This window comes from Trichechus manatus, unplaced genomic scaffold (genome assembly GCF_000243295.1).
Source record: "Trichechus manatus latirostris isolate Lorelei unplaced genomic scaffold, TriManLat1.0 scaffold00116, whole genome shotgun sequence".
NCBI lineage: Eukaryota > Metazoa > Chordata > Mammalia > Sirenia > Trichechidae > Trichechus > Trichechus manatus.
This window is the reverse complement of record NW_004444052.1, coordinates 1,022,612-1,045,556: the sequence shown is the minus strand read 5'-3', so window position 1 is coordinate 1,045,556 and position 22,945 is coordinate 1,022,612. Positions and strand designations below refer to the sequence as shown.

Genomic DNA, 22,945 nt, shown 5'->3' with positions numbered 1-22,945 from the left:
AGAGAATGGCAAGGGAGAGGAAGGGAGAGGGGAGAAGGGAGAGGAGATAGAAATATTCTTAAGGAGAATTGCCTTTAAAATTTAAAGAAATATTTAAAATGTTTACTTTCAGTGAGAATTTTCTTGTAGATTTCTATGCAATTTTCTATCAATACAAATGAGAAAAATGTGAAAACTAACAACAACTAAATGTAGTGAGGTGTACATTTGCGCTAAGTGATTTATTGCTCTTCTTTGGTCCAAATGGTGTAATAAGAGTGAATGAGAAAACCATGTTTCTAAGCTTGGCAACTAGGTATAACATAAAGGTAATGTATTATTCTTATGTAGTATTTTTATTAACTCAAAATTGATAAGGCTATTCCATTTGCTAGTAGTAAAGCAGTGTTACTTTATTAAGGAATGTAAAGTGTTACTTTATTAAGGAATGTAAAGAGAGTAGGAAGGACAGGTAGACTAGAAGGAGGTCTAACATTCTGAAACTCTTAATCATTTACCCAGGAAGTGTCAACCTTAGACGCAAGAATGTAAGTTGGTCTAAAACTCTTTGAATTTTATGTAACGTTTCAATGTGAATCCTGCCTCCAGAAGATCTATCTTTAATCTGCTGTCCTAGCATCATGAAATTTATCTTCTAAAAGTCTGTTGAGTCTTGCCTTCATATATAAAAGGATAAGATCTAATATTCAGCACAGGTTGATTCCTTAAGGACTTCTCCAAATAAGCCGTGGAGTTATAATAGGCTGGGGTTCATAATAGAACGTAAGACGTTCTTCCCTTCATTCTCCAGAGGGAGTGTTATAAACGTGTGGCGTAACCACCATCAAGTCCACTTAGATACTGTGGAACCATGAAAACAACTACATTCAGTGATTTACTGAGAAAAGAAGGGCACTGAGACTACCCTTCCTTCATTTTTCCTTCTCATTTCATTACTTTTATCCTGCCCGAATGAATTCTCAAAGAGTTGCCTTATTTAATGGCAATGTAGAAGTGAAGGTTCAAGAAGTTTCTTTTTCTTTCTTTCTTTCTCTCTCTCTCATTCACTCTCTTTCCTTCCTTCCTTTTCTCTTCTTCCTTTCTTCTTTCTGTCTTTTACAGAAAATGTATTTGCTTCAATAAAGACAGTTAAGTTTAAAAATCTCCTTTCTAACTTTATCATCTTCATCCAGACCTCTGTCATCCCTCGGCTGACCACAGCTATGTCTTCCTGACTGATCTCCTTTTGTTTTCTCCTGCCTGTTCTAATCCATCCTCTACATGCTAGAAGAAATGAAAATATGATCATGACATTCCTTGGCTTTTAAAATTCTTCAATGGCTTTTCATGACCCTTAGGATAACACCTGTCTTAGTCTCCTAGAACTGCTGTAACAGAATAAACCACATGTGTGTGGCTTTAAAGAACAGAAATTTATTTTCCCACAGTTCTGGAGGCTAGAAGTCAGAATTCAGGGTGTGGCTCTAGGGGGAGGTCCTTCCTTGTGTATTTCCGCTTCTAGTAGCTGCCAGCAATCCTTGATGTTCCTGGACTTGTAGATGCATCTGTCTTCCTCTTCCCCTTGTATGTGTGTGTGTGTGTGTGTCTGTGTCTGATCTACTCTTCCATAACTCAGAACTGTTTAGGTTTAGGACCTATACTACACTGGTATGTTCTCATTAACATAACAAAAGAAAATCCTTATTTCCAAACAGGCTGACATTTACAGGTACATGGGGTTAGGATTTCAACACATATTTTGGGGCAGGGAAAGGGGCACATTCAATCCATAACACACCCTCTAAGCTTGGCCATTATAATTATGGCCCCCATATTACAGAGGAGACACTGAGAGAGATGAAGTGGTTTGCCAAGGCCACATAATCAGAGTTGCAGAATGAGCTTGTGAGCCTGGCAGTTTGGCTCTACCTCGAGCCTAATCTCTAGACTAGAGGTGACAGAAGGTACTGAAGGTGAGGGGGTGGGTAGAAGGAAAGACTCCATCAGGGATGACAGCATACAACACAGATCTGGCTGCTTGCAGAAATAGCCAGGGCTACAGCATCCCTTTAAATCTTATAGCTCCCTGGCCTGTGCTGGCTCAGGCAGAATTGTGAGCTAGACGTTTGTTGTTTTTTTTAATTTTTTTTATTGAACTTTAGATGAAGGTTTACAGAACAAACTAGCTTCTCATTAAACAGTTAGTACATATATTGTTTTATGGCATTGGTTAACAACCCCATGACTTGTCAGTTCTCTCCCTTCTCGACCTTGGGTTCCCTATTACCAGCTTTCCTGTCCCTTTCTGCCTTCTAGTCCTTGCCCCTGGGCTGGTGTGCCGCTTTAGTAACATTTTGTCCTTTGGGTCTGTCTAATCTTTGGCTAAAAGGCGAACCTCTGGCGTGACTTCACTAGTACACTAAAAGAGTGTCTGGGGACCATACTCTTGGGGGTTCTTCAGTCTCTGTGAGGCCAGTAAGTCTGGTCTTTTTTTTTTTTTTTTTTTGAGTTAGAATTTTGTTCTACATTTTTCTCCTGCTCGGTCCGGGACCCTCTATTGTGATCCCTGTCAGAGCAGTCAGTGGTGGTAGCCAGGCACCATCTACTTGTACTGGACTTAGTCTGGTGGAGGCCATGGTAGTTGTAGTCTATTGTGGCCTTCGGAATGATGTTTCCCTTGTGTCTTTAGTTTTCCTCATTGTCCCTTGCTTCTGAAGGATTGAGACCAGTGAAGTATCTTAGATGGCTGTTCACAGGCTTTTAAGACCCCAGATACTACTCACCAAAGTCGAAAGTAGAACATTTTCTTCATAAACTATTTTATGCCAGTTGAGCTAGATGGTCCCTGAGACCATGGTCCCCACGTGAGCTAGATATTTTTGTCTTTGGTCCTTCCTTCCTGCTGAAAATCCATCTTTGCTCTCAGAGGAGTGGATGTTGTTCAGGAGGCCCAAGCTATAGCAGACTTCTTTGGGTCTGGGCTAGTCCCACACCTTCCCCAGCCATCCCAGTCCACCATTAATGCTTAATGACTTCCTTCCCTGGGTGTGACCCCTTTCTGGCTTCCCAGCTAATACTACAGATTAATTCCAGAAGTGAACAGTTGTTGGGCAAAACAAGATAGTTGGCTGGACTGGCTCTCCTGTCCCTCCCACAGCTGTACCCTTAAACTTGACCTTCTGGAGATGACTCCCAAAGGAGTCAGTTCAGTGATAGAAACTTTAAGTGGGATTGTAGGTTGGCAGAGAAGATGCTTGAGCTGGAGGATTTGTAGGCTCTTTATATCGTGCCTGCTCTGCCTATGGCTCAGAGCAATCTCACCATTGAAGGAATTGGACTAACCTACTTCAGGAAAATAATTCACTTCCTTTCTTTCCCCCATGAAATTGGTCCCCCATTAAATTGGTCCTCTAGCAAGAGACTCATCCCTGGTGCCTCTATTGCACAATAGGTGCTCAAAGACTAGCTCTTCAATTTAAAAAAGACTGAATGAATGGTGATTTATTTATTGTCCACTCACATAGTATCTAAGACATGAGGCTAATACATAGAATCATAAAATTTCAGACTGAGAAGAGTCAAGATTATGATTTCATTTTATGGAAAAGATATCATTTTGTGGCAAAGAAGACAAAGACTGACTCACAGGAGGTCACTTACCTACTTATTGACTGAGATGGGCCTAGAAACCAATCTTTTTGTGCTGTGTTTTTTAAACATACTTCGAGACTTAAAAATCCTAATATCCTTCTCTGGGTCTGATTTTCAAAATCACAATGCTTGATCATGCTCCATCAGCTCCTTGGTATTCAATGAAATTCATAATTTTTTTGCCATTACTAAAATCATGTAATTGTAACTTATTCTGATTTTACAGAAAAAAGATAGATAACTAGATAGAATTTTCTTAACTGCTTTTATTCAATAACTTTTTTGGAAATCTGTGCTGTCTATCATAACTTGTAAATGAGCAAACATCAACAGACAATGAAGGAATTATCAGGTCACAAACCAATATTAATTCAAATTATAAAACTTGGCAATGTGGAAATCACTGTTGGTAGGTTAACCCATCCACCTTTCAGTCCTGTTCTTCTTTGCCTACCTCTGCTCTATAGTTAGGAAATGATAAATATTTTCCCAGCTTCCCTTGCAGCTATGGGTGACCATGTAATATGGTTCTGGCTGATGAACTGTCAGTGGTAGTCTCTTAGGGCCTCTGGGAATATGTTTGCTTTCCTGATGAAAGAGATAGACTCAGGTGTTCCCTTCACATCTTATTCCAGCTGGAATGCAGTTCTGATGTCAGGAGCTGTTGCAGCCTTATTATGACCATGAAATTGTCCATATAATGAGCCATTGAAATTACAGAAATGGTAGCCTTGATACCTTCGAGCCTCTGAACCAACACTAGAAATGTCACTCCTGGATCTGCTTATTATATGGAGAAATTAAATCCTATTTTTTTAAAGCATTGTTGATGATATTTTCTGTTACCTGCAACTGAAAGCATTCCTAAGTGATGCACAACTGTCAACCATTCTTAGATTTTTTGTGGATTGATTTTATCGTACAAATATGAGTTATAAATTGGACAGTCATAAACTAGAAGTAAGTTTCACCACTGTCCCAATCTGAGGGGAGGGGTGGTGGTGGGAGAGAACAATCAGTGAATAAAAATCTCCAACTGGTTTTGTTCAGATCCACCCAAGTACAGTTTCTGAGTGGTGGCCTCTGACTGAACATTCCTTATTCTCAGCATTTCAGCTGTATGTGACTGCCCACATCCAAGGGTTTTCAGCTACTTGGTTGCAAGCCAACCAGCACTGTCTGGGGGTGTCTCATGATATACACACGTTTGTGTCTTAAAGACACTCAGTAAAGAAAGATCAGTACAGGTAAGGAGGCTTATTTGTTCATTTATTTCCCCACTCAAAGGCTGAGTCAACTTCACTGGGACCAGGGATTGGGACAAAATGTTATTCAGAGTTGTGTGAAGAGTAACAAGTGAAAATCTGAGTTTGTGGCACTCTTTCTGCTCATGCCTGTGAGGTTTTAGCTTTCTTTATAGGTAGGCAGGGTGTGCAGAAGCCCGGCTGATCCACCACTGAGTGTGGCTCTTTCATGAGTCCTATTTGATGTCCTTATGTCCCCCTTAGATGACTAGCTCTTTTCTTCTCCAAGGTCTCTATGTGGAATGCTCACTGCTCTGACCTGCGTAGCTGTATCCTGTACTTAGATAAATCCCACTTATCATTCCAGCAGAAATTCAAATGTGCTTCTTGTGAGATAGCCTTCTCTGATGTATTCCAGCAAGGTTACTCTGTTTTGTACTTTCATATCACCCTGTAAGTCATGAAGTCTTAAAACTAGTTCATTTGCTATTATTTGCTCAATGTGTGTAAAATCCTAGATAGTGGCAAGCTATCTGATGGCGGGGGTATTTATTTACTGCCATGTCCCCCAAGGAGCCCTGGTGGCACAGTGGTTAAAAGCTTGGCTGTTAACCAAAGGTCAGCAGTTCAAATCCACCAGCCGCTCCTTGGAAACCCTATGGGGTAGTTCTACTCTGTCCTGCAGGGTCACTATGAGTCGGAATCGACTTGACTGCAATGGGTTTGGTTTTTTAGTATGTCCCTCAAACCTTGCACACTGCCTGGGATAGAGAAGGTGGCTGAGGTCCAAGATTCATACCTGTGATTTGAAGGGAGCCGTACAGAATGGGGAGATCCGGTAATGCTTCAGGTTGATTGTCCTACTTACCCAGTGGGATAGTGCAGTTTGTAGAATTGAAGCTAAATTAAAGAAAATGAAACAACATACTCTTTTTAGCACTCTCTTGTTGTGGTTTCAAATCCATGCCTAGGACATTGTGGTTTTAATCTGGAATTTCCATATATCCTTATGCATACATATTTGCACGATAGACTAATTACAACCCTTAGACTTGAGCTAATTTGAACTAATGACTGTGAGTCCATTCGAGAATGTCTCTTTTCCAGGAATAGGACTTACATCACCAGAAAAAAACCTTCGATCATAATTTCTACTTGAAGCAAAATAGCCTTCCTCATAGTTTCTTCCATGGGTGGGCAAACTATGACCCGTGAGTCAAATTTGGCCCACTGCATGTTTGTATAAAGCCTGTGAGCTAAGAATAATTTTTATATTTTTAAATAGCTGGAAAAAATCAAGAGAAGAATAATATTTTGTGACATGTGAAGGTTATATAACATTCATATAACATTTCAGTGTCTATGAAGTTTTATTGGAATCTAGTCATGATCATTGGTTTATATATTATCTGTGGTTGCTTTTGAAGTCTCTGAGCAGTGCAAACGGTTAATACACTCAGCTGCTAAAAAGAAGGTTGGAGGCTTGAGTCCACCTAGAGACTCCTTGGAAGAAAAGCCTGATAATCTCCTTCTGAAAAATCAGCCATTAAAAACCCTATGGAGCACAATTCTACTCAAACACATGGGATCACCATGAGTTAGAAGTAACTCAATGGCAACTGGTTTGATATTTTGATTTTTTCCTCTGCTATGGCAGAGTGAAATAGTTGTTACAGAGACAGTATGGCTGGCAAAACCTGAAGTATTTATCACCTGGCCCTTGATGTATTCTAGCATGTTAGCTCATAGCTTGGATGGTAATGCTCATGTTGGGTCAATGCTGAATTCTATGTCAAAATTGGCCATTTTGAGCTCCTCGCTCTCCTAGAGTAGAAAGGATCTGGATCTTAATGTGATACACTACAGAGACACTTCAATGATGACACGTACCTGTGGCTGAGAAACAACTTCAGCTTATGGAACTCCTAAGCATCTGGCCTTTGAAGTCCTTCCTGATCACAAAGTAAAGTACTTTAGTGACTATGACTGAATGTCTGAGTACTTAGAGTAGACTTTTGGGGAAGCCAAAGAACAGGCCAGGGAAACTTCTTAAATACTTGTTAGAGGACTGCAGAAAAATGTATAGACATTCATCAGGTTAGAGATATTGATACTAGACCTGGTCAATTTAGAAAAAATATTGGGAGTTACAAATATAAATGACCTCCTGTGCTCCAAACTAATTGGACTGAATTCCAGAAGTTCCTCCTCAGAACTTCTCCCATGCTCTGAAACTAGTAAAGGAGAGGAAGGCTGAAATGGGTGATCACCTCCATGAGTGAGGGGCCCAGACACTGACTGGTTATTTCATTGGCACTGGCATAACCCTGCCAGCAAGGGCCCTGACTGCCACTTTGTGGACCTTTGCAAAGCCATCTAAAGAAAATTGCCTAGGCACAAAGACCTGTACCTTGCCAAATTGACATGGCTCTTAATCTGCCGGTGATATTGTGGTCTGGACATTGTGGGGAGGGACTGGGACTTGAAGAAGGAGAAAGGACCTCATAGCAAGGTTGCTCACCCAACTCTTTCTGAAATAGCCGCTATGAGTTTAGGGAATAGGAACACCCATCTTTTTTTGGTTTCTTATGGAAAAGATGGATATTTCATTGTAGATTGCCTTTAAAAGAGAACCCTCACTTAATAATGTGGAGAATAAAGCTTGTGTTGGGAGTCTCCACAGACAGGGAGGGATTAGGAAGTGGAAAAACTCTGGTCATTCAAGAGTCTAGACTGAGTTGGTACCTGTCTTAGTTATCTAGTGCTGCTGTAGCAGAAATTCCACGAGTGACTGGCTTTAGCAAAGAGAAATTTATTTTTTCGCAGTTAGGAGGCTCGAAGTCCTAAATCAGGGCACTGGCTCTAGGGGAAAGCTTCTCTTTTTGTTGGCTCTGAGGGAAGTTCCTTGTCTTTTCAGCGTCTATTCCTTGGCTCCTTGGGATCTTCATGTGGCATGGCATCCATCTTCCCCCGTCTCTACTCGCTCACTTGCTTGTTTAATCTCTTTGATATCTCAAAAGATATTGATTTAAGACACACCCTACACTAATACAGTCTCCTTAACATAACAAAGAAAACCCATTCCCAAATGAGATTATAACCACAGGTATAAGGGTTAGGATTTACAACGTATATTTTGTAGGGACACAATTTAACTCATAACAACATCCGTTTCACCTCTCTTACCAAGATACAGAGGGAGGTAGACAGGTAAGCCAGGAGATTCTCTTATAGTGGCCACTACCTTCTTGCTCTCGCCTGCAAAGAGAGCATACATGAGTGGGGAACTACATTCCAGTCTGTAAGCTCAGAGACATGGGGAAAGGCAATGATTTTGAGCATAAAGAGAACATAGCTAGAGATTAAAGATGGAGGAAGAGCCTGTTATACTGGCTGCAATCAAACTCTGGATGCTTTAAAGCCAAAGATAACTATTTAACCAGACACCCTTCCCTCTTTGGTCCAGGTCCATCTGAAGCTTCTCTGATTCAAAGGAAACTCCACCTGAAGCTATTTTGTGTTTCTCTAAAGCTAGGAGATTGGAGGCTCACCTGTGGGGTCCCACTAAGGCTTACCCCACCAAGTCTCATCTACTCAGCTCTGGGAAAGGTTACAAGTCATGTTATACCCACAGTTGGGCTCTGCTTGTTATGTGAGAATAATTATTCTGGGAAACCTCACTGGGGTGAGAAACTTGGGGTAGAGAAAGACATCAGAATAGGATGCAAATTTTCTTTGAGGGAATGCAACTATTTATAAGAAGAAAAATAATAGGCTAAGACTGATACGATTAATAGTATTTGTCGAAAAATAAATGATAATTGTTTTAATTTGTTTGTAAAAGGACTATGTTGTTACTAGAAATATTTTCACATGAATAGTAATATAGTTGACAAGATTTGTGATATTGTGAGCCTGTATTTCAGTCAAAACAAAATTAACAGTAAAAGGGATGAGCCAAAAATGGAAAGAGATGGTGACAGTGATAGGAAGAAAGTCGTGAGTTAGGGATGAAAATGAGCTGAATGAATGATAGAATGAAAGTAAAAGGAAGTGAAGAGAGAAGATTTAAGGAACTTAGCAATAAAAAGGAAAAGAGTGAACTTATTACAATTTCCAGGTGAAATGTACTTGTTTCCTGAATGGAAGATCTATAATTCTGATATGAAAACTTGCTATGGAACATTTCAAAACATCTGTAAGCCCAACTTATCTTGATAAGCATCTTTGATTTGACTTAATATTGTTATTATAGATAGAGTGAACTCAGCTTGTTAGGTAACAATGGTTGTGTCTTCTGACTGATAAGAAATATGTAGTAGTAGAAAGTGGTATTGATTATTTGAAGAAAAATGTCATAAATTGGTAAATGTCATAAAATGTAAATGTTGTTACATTCGTAGAATATATATGGACTAAATCTTTAAAAATAATTTCTTCATTCAATAAATATTTAATACATTTTTTTAATAATTATTTGTTTGACCAGTATCCGTTACATTCCAGGGAATATGCTGCCTGCTTGATTATTTAAATTTGTATCTGTTTTCCTTAAAACATCCTAAATAGTAGAATTTCCTAGTATTTTCATTTGGTATTTATAGCAAGAAGCAATAAGTGTATTCAAACAGGTTCCAGAGAAGGAGTCAACAAACTTGGGTTCTGGTCTTTTAACTGCAAGACTTTGGTTTGGAGAGTAACACAGTCTCCGTGCCTATAGAATGGGGATGAAAACAAAAACAGACAAACACCCTGGCATGGTTACTGTGAGCATCATTGAGATAATCTACAAAAATAAATTTTGGAAAACCATACTGCATTATATACATGGAGGAGTTGGACTATTTTTAGTGACTCGTATACTGTTTTTGGTAGGCCCGCAAGTACATCATGGACTCCATGGGAGAAAACTATGCTGAAGGCTTTATCCTGGACTTGGAAAAGACGTGGGAGGAATCTGATCCTCGAACACCACTCATCTGTCTCCTCTCTATGGGCTCAGACCCCACGGATTCCATCACTGCCTTGGGGAAGAGATTGAAAATAGAAACCCGCTATGTGTCCATGGGCCAGGGCCAGGAGGTCCACGCTCGAAAGCTCTTGCAGCAGACCATGGCCAGTGTAAGACCAAATGTCTAATTTTGTTTTAACATTGTGATATGAGGATTATCAGATAGCAATGCAGAAAAGAGCTTATGAAACATTAAGAAGAGTTTAGATTTACATGATGCATGCTGTTTACTACTAAGCAAGGAAAAGTATAATGTCTATTAGACATTGATACCATTTCACAGAAAACACTGTTTTGCACAGTGGAAAATAATAGTTTCCCAGAAAAACAGACATAACTTACACCTTCCATGGTGAGCTTTGACTTACATGAAAAACTTATTCAACCAGAACATCTTATTTTCCAACCAATTTGCAGAAAAAGATATTATTATACTTAGAATAAGAAACACTAATATTAATGGGATACTTGTTTAATTTGAATTTAAGATCATTATAGTTTGAGGTAGCTAAAGTAGAATTTAAACGTAACATTTTTAACCTCTAGTTTATACCTATTTGCTGTTTAGTAGTTTATTAAATTCAAGTAAAAAAAAAAAAACCCAAAACTTTATTATTAGCATGCTTATAACTTGTTAGAGATGTTAGTGTTTTAAAAACTTTGTAATAAAAGATTGCGTTAAAAGTTTTGAGGCAGTAAGGCAAAATAAACCCACTATCCAAGCAGAGCAAAATGGATGATCTGCTCAGTAAGAAGAAAACAAGGCATTTAATTAATACAGAGTACAACAATCCCAAGGAAGCAACATGGGCTAAGGGATTCCATGGGGGAAAATTGGAGCGTCAAAGGTCTCATCTAAGAAGTTTAGATCAGAATTCACCTTTGTGCTTGATAAAAGAGAGCAACTGAAGCCTTTTTGTGTTATTCCTTTTTGTATTTGAGTGCTTTATATTTTGAACTGTGAACGGTGTTGATGGAAGTTGTCAAAGTCTATTAAGCAGTGCCATATTTCTGAAGAAAATGTAAGGCATTATATGATATCCCTACATTACTAGTTTTATATGTAACTGTACTAAGATTTTAGATCTGGTGCTTGGTTTGTTTTTGGGAACGAGGAACAACTCAGGCTCAACTACTAGTTGCTGTTGAGCTGATTCTGACTCAAGGAGCCTCGTGTGTTCAGAGTAGAACTGCGTGTGTTTCAGAGTAAAACTAACGGCACGTGGGGTTTTCAATGTCTGTGATCTTTTGGAAGCAGATCACCAGGGCTTTCTTCCAAGGTGCCTCTGGGTAGATTCTAACTGCCAACTTTTTGGTTCGTAGCTGAATGTTCAACCGTTTGTGCTACCCAAGGACTCCCCAGGCTAAAAACAAACAGACAGACAAAGCAAACCCGTCACCGTTGAGTCAGTTTTGACTCATAGTGACCCTATAGGACAGAGTAGAACTGTCCCATAGGGTTTCCAAGGCTGTAATCTTTACAGAAGCAGTCTGCCACGTCTTTCTCCTGCGGAGCTGCTGGTGGGTTCAAACCACCGACCTTTTGGTTAGCAGCTGAGTGCTTTAACCACGGCACTACCAGGGCTCCCTCCCCAGGCTACTCTAACTCCTTGCTGTCTAGTGGATTCCAACTCATAGTGACCCTACAGGAGGGAGTAGAACTGCCGCCTAGGGTTTCCAAGAAGCGGCTGATGGAATGACCCAAAGTGAGTTACAGAGTCAGGAAAATACCTACTGATCATAAACTGGGTAAGTGACTATTGTTGATCATTTTAGCAAAAATAATTCTATACACTGGGTATTGAGAAAATTATTATTGCAGGACCTAAAATGTTGCCTGAGTTGCTTTACATTCCAAGGATTATTCTTATATCTACAGAGAAGTTTGTACAAAGGATACGGCTTATTATTTGTCAAGGCTCCTGTGTTTGGAGTGGCCAGATTCCCCAGAGAAAGTTCTTCCACGTTCTAGAGAGTACATTCCTGGCTGCCAGTATTACAGAAACTTGGTGGCAGAGGGAGCTTGCAGGTCTCAAAATTCAGTAGGAAAACTTCCCTTCACCCGTTTTCAGGTTGGAACTCATACCCTTAATGTTCTGATGCCCACCCAAGCCAGACCCTGTCTGTCTTACTTCTAAGAAAACCAGCTTCCAGTCTTTTGTGAGGGGAGGCAGAACCACTCTGGGAGTCTGGGATTTTAAATAGCTTTCCTATTTTAGCCGTATCTTCTTCCCTCACCTCAGAGGTATTGCGAGTTTTTGGAGTGATGCTGTATACATTAGATTGTGTTTCAGTTTTCCCCAATGCCAGTTTAGGATTCAGCTGTCCTGAGTCTGTTTTAACACTAACAAAGGGTGGTGGGTGTTTGTTGTTAGCTGCCATGGGAGTTGGTGACCCCATGTGTGTCAGAGTAGAACTGTGCTCTGTGGGTTTTTAATGGCTGATTTTTCCCAAGTAGATCACCAGGACTTTCTTCTGAGATGCCTCTGGGTGGGAGTGAATTGCCAGTCTTTCAATCAGCAGCTGAGTGCATTAGCCCTTTGTGCCACCTAGGGACTCTTGAATCTGTTTTAAATATTATTGATATTGTCTTCACCTCCACTGTCTTTGTCCTTGAGAGTTCATGCCTTAAAAAATATATATCTTCATTGTAGTTGTAATGGGATTTGGGGAGGGAGCATCGCTAAATGGATGTTTTCCATCCACCATCTTTACTTGGCAGCACGAGTATCTCTTTTTATGTTTCACTTTTCTTATTTTCATGTCTGCTGCTACATATTATTACTCAATTGGTATGCTATTATACTGTGAGACAAATGCATGAAACAAGAAAGAAAAACAGCTTTTCTCAGTTAAACAATTGTATCCTTAGGTTTGACCTAGATTAATTTAAAGTGATTAGTGTGCTTCTTTATTAAATTTTAATTATTTAATTTCTATACAAGTTATTAATTTGAGTCTCTGGGTGAAACATGAAATAATCAAATTTCCATATGCTGTTGTTGACTTAGGGAGGATGGGCACTTCTGCAGAACTGCCATCTGGGACTTGATTTCATGGATGAGCTAATGGACGTAATCATAGAGGCTGAGACTGTGCATGACGCATTCCGCCTCTGGATGACCACCGAGGTTCATAAGCAGTTTCCCATTACACTCCTTCAGATGGCCATTAAATTTGCCAATGAGCCTCCACAAGGCCTCCGGGCGGGACTGAAAAGAACATATGGTGGTGAGTCCAGGCAGGCTTGCTAGTCTACAGGAGCGTTTTGTACTTATATTGTTTTCTTAAGGAAATTCTAAAAACCGAATTAGCTAGGTGGTAGTTACAGCAAATAGTACTATTATTAGCCAGGATGAGAGAGTGATCGCCCCCTGTAGTTGTGCTCCATGTAGAATGTGCTCTAACAGTGCCACGCAATCAGAGTTTATGATTCCCAGCTTAGATTTTCCTATTTCCCCAAAATTTCTCCACTTAGGTTCTCCAGCTAGACACATGCCTTTGTTTATGTTAGCATCAAAAGTGATAATTTTGTCTTTTATTGTCTTTATGATCCATATCTGAAGTAATATGATAGCCCCTTCCAAAAAAAGAGACTGAATTAAAGTTATGGCTTGCCTCCGTTTTATTAGGGCCACATGTCAGAATGTTAGCTAACTTCACTTACATGAAATATCTACAATTGGGAAACTCATAGACAACAGTTTATTAGTGGTTACCAGGAGTTGGGGGCTGGGGGCAATGGGAGTTATAGCTGAAGGGGCACTGATTTTCTCTTTGGGGTGAATGAAAACTTTTGGAAATGGATAGTGGTAATGGTTGTACAACATGGTGCCTGTAACTAATGTCACTAAATTGTACACTTAAAAATGGTTAAAATGACAAATTTTGTGTTACATATAGTTTACCACAAAAAATTTTTTTCTTTTTGTTTATTGTTGTAGTTAAAGTGAAAGTTTACATTTCAAGTTAGTCTCTCAGACAAAAATTTATACATACATTGTTATGTGACCCTAATTGCTCTACTTCTACTGTGCCAGCACATTCCTCCTTTCCACCCCTGATTTCCCATGTGCATTCAACCAGCTCCTAACCCTCTCTGCCTTCCCATCTCCCTTCTGGACAGAAGCTGCCCATTTAGTCTCTTGTATCTACTTGAGCTAAGAAGCACACTCTTCACAAGTATCATTTTATGTCCCACAGTCCAGTCCAATCTTTGTCTGAAGAGTTGGTCTCGGGAATTGTTTTAGTTCTGGGTTGACAGAGAGTCTGGGGGTCATGCCTTCTGGGGTTCCTCCAGTCTCAGTCAGACCATTAAGTGTGGTCTTTTTACTAGAATTTGAGTTCTGTTTTACTAGAATTTGACTCTCTGTTGTGTTCCCTGTCAGGGCAGTCATTGGTTGTAGCCAGGTACCATCTAGTTGTTCTGGTCTCAAAAAATTTTTTTTGATGAAAAATAAATGAAGAATTAGCAACAAAAAACAGACCCAAATGCTCCTCCCATCACTGCTCATGCAGAGATTGCTCTCTGCCTCTGTTTCCTTTGCCTTATAGCTTTTTTTTAAATTGCTGTAAAAATATAAGCAACACAACATTTGCCAATACAGCATTTTTCACTTGTACAATCCAACGAACCCAATTACATCAGTCATGTTGTGTAACCATCACCAGCATCCATTGCTATAGTTTCCATCCCTATAAATAGAAACTCAGGGTTAGCTAAACAAAGATTCCCTTTTCTCCTGCCCCTGCTAACTACTATTAAACTCTGATCTCTATTCTATCCTCATTTGCCTATTCTAAGTGTTTTATATTAGGTCCATTCTTAGGTATATACCCAAGAGACCTAAAAACAGCAACACTAACAGACACGTGTACCCCAATGTTCATTGCAGCACAATTGATAGTTGCTAAAAGCTGGAAACAACCCAAATGCCCATCAACAGAAGAATGGATAAACAAAATGTGATATATACACACAATGGAATATTACTGTGCCGTAAAGAGAAATGTTAAGTCCTGATACATGCCACAACATGGATAAACTTTGAAAACATTATTCTGAGTGAAATAAGTCCATCACAAAAAGACAATTATTGTATGAGCTCACTAACCTGCCTCATAGTTTTGGGTCTGGGACTCCTGGTCATGAGAAGAGCATGAAATTTGGAATCAGAAAACTTGATTTTGGTTATTCCTGTTTGACTAATGCTTTGCTGTTTTCGGTGCTAGTTGGTAAAACAACATGAGTTTCAATCCCCCACCTGTAAAACAGGGATAATAAAATATATCTAGGAGCATTGAAATACGTTTTAATTAAATAATGAATTAATAATAGGAATGATGATGCTGATATTATTATTATATTTTCCTCTGAAAAATCTGCAGAGTTTTTTTTGAGTGTTGCTAAGAAGGCTCAACTTTTTGTCAATCTACAGGGACTGTGGGAATAGAGGTAGAAGAATGATGGCAATAAAAATAAATAATAACAACAACAACAGCAATCGTTTGATTGTAATTAAAATAGTATATATGGAAGCCCATTGCAACCCAAATGCGTGTCCCAATTTTTATTTATTTATTTATTTATACTTCCGTCATCCTCCCACCTCTATTTTATCCCCACAATACCTTGTTAGATGGGAAGGAACTGGTGCATTATTAGCAAACCCCTTCTTCCCCAAAAGCTCTTTGGAGATTTTTCAGAGAGAAGTGTTCTCCAGACACTGAAAGTCAAACTACAATTGTCATGTGAATGTGATAAAAATAATTCAAAATAAGTGAAGTTTCATATCAGGATGTTAAAAAAATTATCAAAATAATAGAACAAAGGTATTTGAAAAGTGATAATTTTCTCCCTGTTGACTGCGATAGGCGTGAGCCAGGACCTGCTGGACGTGAGCACTGTGGTCCAGTGGAAGCCCATGCTGTACGCGGTGGCTTTCCTGCACTCCACCGTCCAGGAGAGGCGGAAGTTTGGTCCACTTGGCTGGAATATACCCTATGAGTTTAATCAAGCAGACTTTAATGCTACTGTGCAGTTCATCCAAAACCACTTGGATGACATGGATATCAAAAAGGTACCACAGGGCATGGCGTGCTGTCTCTCACCACTGGTGATGGTGGGCCTGGGTCCTCAAGCTAACGTGACGACACCTCTTTTGGGGTAAATTGTGTGAGAGTTGTGATTTTCTGTGCTGGCAAAGTCATTATCTTAAGCCATAGCAACTTGAGTCACACTTGCTTCTTGATTTAGGGTAAAAAAATGGATGAATTTTGATTATCTTTTCATTTCTCAAAGGCAAGTTGATGTTACATATAAGACAATCTAAAAAGGTCTGTTGGGTGGAAGGGTGGGAAATTTGTGTTTAAAAATCCCTTAAAAAATGAGAGTGTAGATTACTTTTCAAGTGTGTGCTTTATAAAGAACTGCTTGATTTTTTCAGAATGTGAATTATTTTTATTTTGAAATTAAAGTAATAAAATATATGAATGCATCAGGAAGCAGTCTACTTCAAATCATGAATATGAGCTTTAAGTAATTCTCTATGTTTGCCTACTTAATTTTTTCCTGTTTTAATAATTTATTTTATTTTATTTTTATTGCTGTTGAGAGTATACCCAGCAGAACGTAACACCAGTTCAACAATTTCTACACGTGCAACTCAGTGACATTGATTGCAGTCTTCGAGTTGTGCAGCCATTCTCATCCTCCTTTTCTGAATTGCTCCACCACCATTAACATAAACTCACTGCCCCCTGTTTTCTGTCTAATCTTTCGAGTTTCTGTTGTTAATTAGATCCCATATAGATCTTAAAAGAACACAATGTTCAAGGCATACATTCTTTACTAGTTAAGCTCAACTACAGTTTGGTTTTAAGATTTTTTTCTAAATTTTATTGTGCTTTGGGTGAAAGTTTACAGCTCAAGTTAGTTTCTCATTCAAAAATTTATGTACATATTGTTTTGTGATATCGGCTACAATTCCTGCAATGTGATAACACTCTCCTCATTTCCACCTCGGGATCCCCGTGTCCATTCATCCAGTCTTCCTGTCCCTTCCTGCCTTCTCATCTTGTTTTTGGGCAGGAGTTGCCCATTTGGTCTCGTATATTTGATTGAACTAAGAAGCACATTCTTCGTGTGCGTTATTGTTTTTTTCTAGGCCTGTCTAATCTTTGTCTGAAAAGTGGGCTTCAGTAACGGCATCAGTTCTGAGTTAGCAGGGCGTCCAGGGGCATAGTCTCGGAAGTTCCTCCAGTCTCTGTCAGACCAGTAAGTCTGGTTTTTTTGTGAATTTGATTTTTGTTCTGTATTTTTCTCCCACTCTGTCGGCGACTCCCTACTGTGATCCTTATCTGAACAGTCTGGTGGTGGCTGGGCACCACCTAGTTCTTCTGGGCTCAGGCTGATGGAGGCTGTGGTTCATGTGGTCCTTTAGTCCTTTGGAATGATATTTTCCTTATGTCTTTGGTTTCCTTCATTCTTCTTTGCTCTGGATGGGATGGGACCAGTAGATGTATCTTAGATGGCTGTTTGTAAGCTTTTAAGACCCCGGACGCTACTCACCAAAGTAGGATGTAGAATGTTTTCTTTATAAACTGTGTTAAGCCAATTGACCTAGGAGTCTCCCGAGACTATAGTCCCCAGCTCTCAGCCCCAGCAGCTTGGTCCCTCAAGGTGTTTGGATGTGTCTAGGAAACTTGTAAGACTTTGCCTTGGTCAAGTTATGCTGATTTCCCTTATATTGTGTGTTGTCATTCCTTTCACCAAAGTTGATGCTTGTGTACTATCTAATTAGTGATTTGCCTTCCCCACCCCTCCCCACCCTTGTAGCCATCAGATACTGTTTTTTTCTGTGTATAAACCTTTTCTCAAGTTTTTATAATAGTGGTCTCGTACAGTATTTGTCCTTTTGTGATGAACTTATTTCACTCAGTATAATGCCCTCCAGATTTCACCCATGCTGTGAAATGTTTCATGGATTCATCATTGTTCCTTACTATTGCATAGTGTTCCATTGTTTGTATGTACCATAATTTGTTTATCCATTCGTCTGTTGATGAGCACTTAGGTTGTTTCCATTTTTTTGGTATTGTGAACAATGCTGTAATGAATATGGTGTGCATATGTCTATTCAAGTGACACCTCTTATTTCTCTAGGTTATATTGCTAGGAGTGGGATTGCTGGATGGTATGGTATTTCTATTTCTAGCTTTTCCATAGTGGTTGTATCATTTTACATTCCCACCAGCAGTACATAAGAGTTCCAATCTCCCTGCAACCTCTCCAACATTTATTATTTTCTGTTTGTTTGTTTAGGGCCAGTATTGATGAGGTGAGATGGTATCTCTTGTAAAGTTATGATTTGCATTTCTTTAGAGTTGCTGTGAGTTGGAGTCGACTCGAGACTCGATGGCAATGAGTTTTTTTTTTTTTTTTTTTGATTTAATGGCTAAAGCTAGACTGCTAACAAGATATTTGGCAGTTTCAATCTGCTATCTGCTGTTTGGAAACCTTATGGGGTAGTTCTACTCTGTCCTATAGGGTCACTATGAGTCCAAATTGACTCAGTGGCAATGGGTTTGGTTTTTAGTTTTGGATAATGGTTAATGATTGTGAGCATTTCTTCATGTATCTACTAGCTGCATGAATGTCTTGTTTGGTGTCTTCTGTTCATATCCTTTGCCCATTTTTTAATTGGATTATTTGTTTATTTGTTTGAGGTGTTGAAGTATTTTGTAGCCTTTAGAGATTAGACCCTTGTCAGATATGTCATAGCCAAAAATTTTTTTCCCAGTCTGTAGATTCTCTTTTTACTCTTTGGTGACGTCTTTTGATGAGCATACGTGTTTACTTTTTAGGAGCTCCCAGTTATCTAGTTTATCTTCTGGTGTTTGTGCATTGTTAGTTATGGTTTGTACTCTATGCCATGTGTTAGGATCCCTGGTGTTTCCCCTATTTTTTCTTCCTTGCTCTTTACCATTTTAGGTTTTGTATTTAGGTCTTTGATCCACTTTGAGTTAGTTTTGTGTATAGTGTGAGGTATGGATCCTGTTTCATTTTTTTGCAGATGGACATCCCGTTATGCCAGCACCATTTATTAAAGATACTGTCTTTCTACATGTAACAGACTTTGGCCCTTTGTCAAATATTAGCTGCCTATAGATGGATGGATTTACGTCTGGGTTCTCAATTCTGTTCCATTGGTCTATGTACCTATTGTACCAGTACCAGGATGTTTTGACTACTGTGGCTGTATAGTACACTCTAAGACCAGGTAGTGAGGCCTCTTACTTTGTTCTTCTTCTTCAATAATGCTTTGCTTATCCAGGGCCTCTTCCCTTTCCATATAAAGTTGGTGATTACTTTCTCCATCTCATTAAGAAGTGCAGTTGAAATTTGGATCAAGATTGCATTATATCTGTAGATTGCTTTGGGTAGTATTGACATTTTCACAATGTTGAATCTTCTATCCGTGAATGTGATATGTTTTTCCATTTATGTAGGTCTCTTTTGGTTTCTTGCAGTAGTGTTTTGTAGTTTTTTTGGTACAGGTCTTTTATGTCCTTGGTTAGATTTATTCTGAAGTATTTTATCTTCTTGTGGGCTATTGTAAATGGTACTGATTTCCAGATTTCCTTTTTGAGGTTCTTTTTGTTGGTTAAGAGGAATCCAACTGATTTTTGTTTGTTAGTCTTGTATCCTGCTACTTTGCTGAAAACTTCTATTAGTTCCAGTAGCTTTCTTGTGGATTCTTTGGGCTTTTCTATGTATAGGGAACATCATCTGCGAACAGGGATAGTTTTACCTCTCCCTCACCAATTTGGATGCCCTTTATTTCTTTTTCTTGCCTTATTTCTCTAGCTAGGACTTCTAGCATGATGTTGAATAAGAGTGGTGATAAAGGGTATCCTTGTCTGTTTCCCGCTCTCAAGGGGAATACTTTCAGTCTCTCTCCATTGAGAATGATGTTGACTGTTGGTTTTGTATAAATGCCATTTATTATGTCAAGGAATTTCCCTTCTATTCCTATTTTGCTGAGAGTTTTTATCATAAATGGGTGTTGGAATTTGTCAGCTGTCTTTTCTGCATCAATTGAGATGATCATGTGATTCTTTTGTTTTGTTTATGTGGTGGATTACATTGATTGATTTTTATAATTTTGAACCATCCTTGCAATTTTTTTCTATGAATTTTCCCAGGGAGTCTCCTGGACCACTGTCCGTTATGGTATGAATCCCACTTGGTCATGATGTATTATTTTTTTGATATGCTGTTGAATTCTATTGACTAAAATTTTGTTGAGAATATTTGCATCTATATTCATGAGGGATATTGGTTTGTAGTTTTCTTTTTTGGTGGTGTTTCTGCCTGGCTTTGGTATTCTAGTTATGCTGGTTTCATAGAATGAATTCGGGAGTATTCCTTCCTTTTCTATGCTCTGAAATAGTTTTAGTAGTATTGATGTGAGCTTTTCTCTGAGAGTGTGGTAGAATTCTCCAGTGAAGCTGTCCAGGCCAGGACTTTTTTTTTTGTTGGGAGTTTTTTTTATTACCTCTTCAATCTCTTTTTTTCTTTTGAATCTGTTTAGCTTTTTTTTTTTAACCTCAGTTTGTGTTAGTCTAGGTATGTACTGTGTTTCTAGAAATTTGTTCATTTCCTCTAAGTTTTGAACTTTGTTGAAGTACAATGTTTGTAGTATTCTGTTATGATCCTTTTTATTTCAGTTGATTCTGTTGTGATATCACCTATCTCATTTCTTATTCAGATTATTTGCTTCTTCTCCTGTTTTTCTTTTGTCACTTTGGCCAATGGTTTGTCAATTTTGTTGATCTTTTCAATGTACCAGCTTATAGTCTTGTTGATTCAATTGTTTTTCTGTTCTCTATTTCATTTATTTCTGCTGTAATTTTTTTTATTTTCTTATGGTAACTGCGAGCTCTGGCGGGGGTGGGGGGCTGTGTGTGCATGGTGGGTTGGGTGTTTGTTCACAGGGATGGAATCACTGCTGGCTGACTCTGGGAGTGCATGCAGGGTCGTTCCTGCTTAGCTGTACCACATGGGGTGGGTTTCAGCTGGTGATGCTGCTACTTGTCTCAGTGTGTCTGCACTGTGCAGATAGGCTAGCAAGACACAAGTGATACATAATTCTCTGTTTCTGCTGTTTTTGAGTTGTCTCTCCTTCCAGCTGTCACTCAGTATGATTCTTCAGTCTTGTCTTTGTTGCTTAGGGTTCCTAGATTGTCATATATATCTGAGTCACTTGTTTTTTCAGGTCTTTGTTTTAAGAGGGACTACACAAAGCATCTGACTACTCCACTGTCTTGGCCCACCTCCTGGTTTTAAGAAGACTTCAAGAGATATTTTTGCTTTAAGGTTTAAAGATTCTCTCAAGGCAGTAATTTCAGGGATTCATCCATCCTTCATTGCTCCAGAAAGCCTGGATTCCATGGAAACTTGAAGTTCTGTTCTGAATTTTCTCCCTTGTCTACTTAATTTTCATTCTGCACTTTCCACATTACTGATGAATGAATGAATGACATGACAATGAATATGGTTGTTACTTGGTAGGGAACATGATGATGAGATGATAATGATTTCTATGCAATTTTTTTCTATGAATTTTCCCAGGGAGTCTCCTGGACCACTGTCCGTTACATGATAGGAGAAATTCAGTATGGAGGGAGAGTCACTGATGACTATGATAAGAGATTGTTGAACACTTTTGCTAAGGTTTGGTTCAGCGAAAATATGTTTGGACCTGATTTCAGCTTTTATGAAGGATACAATATTCCAAAATGCAGCACTGTGGAGAACTATCTTCAGTATATCCAGGTTTGTCAATGTAGGAATTTTATGCCTAGATCAAATAACCACAACCATTTTACCTTTCTATGTTAATTGTATGTATTTCTTTTAAAATAAATTTTCAGGATGATATATACTAAAGCTTCCACCGTAGATGCTTTCTTCATAATTTTATATTCATCTGATGACTAAAATATTTATATTAGTTGTGAGTGTGTTCTGTGTGAGTCTCCCTAACCCTCTTTTCTTTTAATACCTCAGTGAAGAATAGACTTTCCGGAGATGATGGATGGGTCAATTTAGAACCAGGAGACCTACACAAATTCCCTGGAACCCTTGGCTTGTAAGGCTTTGGCTACTGTAGCAGTAGAGCAAAGGAAGTCACTAGACTCTACTAATTTTTCAGTCCTCTTGCCTCATCCTGTGCTGTGTTACTTAATTCTGGACTAGCAGACAGCCTATGTGTATGTCCAGGAACCCACTTTTCTTTTCCTGTAAGACAAAGTTTCTCAACCTCGGCACTATTGATGTTCAGGACTGGATCATTTTTTTATTGTGGGGGACTATCCTGTGCAATTTGGGAACTTGTCTAGTATCCCTGGTCTCTACCCACTAGATGCTAGTAACGTCCCTCTACTCCTCATCCCAAGTTGTGACAACCAACAATATCTCCAGACATTGTCTAATGTCCACTGGGGGGCAAAACCACCCTCGGTTGGGAAGCACTGCTCAAAGAAAGAATAAAATAGACTTTTGACAGGAAATTTGGGAATATGTGGGGGGAAAGATCTGATTTGTGTCTCCAGCTAAGTAAACTTTATGTCTCTATACCTTGAATTCATTAGATCATTATTTAGCAATGTCTTTTGCCTTAGCTATTTATCTCAGTTAACAAACTAAAGCTCAACCCCAATGGGCTAAATTTATCAGTGTATTTAGAGGTTTTTTGATATACAAATGTGATAGGTTTATCATATATTACAGCCTAAACATGTTTATTACTTCAAATCAACAAATATATTTGTCCTAACTCTACTATATGTGGATTTAAATCATGAGCACTGAATAGGAAAAGTGCCTAGGAAGGTATAAATTTAAGCTTGCCTGTACATAGATGTATTTATATGCAGCTCATTTCACAAAGAATTTGAGGAAGCTCATAAGAAGACATTGTGTAAAAAGGAATAAAATAAGGGAGTAGAGGAAGTGAAAAATATGAGTAAAACAATAATAAAGTTAAGGACAAGA

General features: G+C 38.9%; 1 protein-coding gene across 1 annotated transcript in view; it reads left to right on the top strand.

Moving 5' to 3' along the window:
* DNAH5 (dynein axonemal heavy chain 5) overlaps positions 1-22,945 on the top strand; it is a 251,935-nt gene that overhangs the window by 214,116 nt on the left and 14,874 nt on the right. The window contains exons 71-74 of the mRNA XM_012557737.1: positions 9,750-9,995; positions 12,897-13,116; positions 15,760-15,965; positions 21,521-21,724. Of these exons, the coding sequence (XP_012413191.1) occupies positions 9,750-9,995; positions 12,897-13,116; positions 15,760-15,965; positions 21,521-21,724 (876 nt within the window). The remainder of the gene's footprint in view (positions 1-9,749; positions 9,996-12,896; positions 13,117-15,759; positions 15,966-21,520; positions 21,725-22,945) is intronic.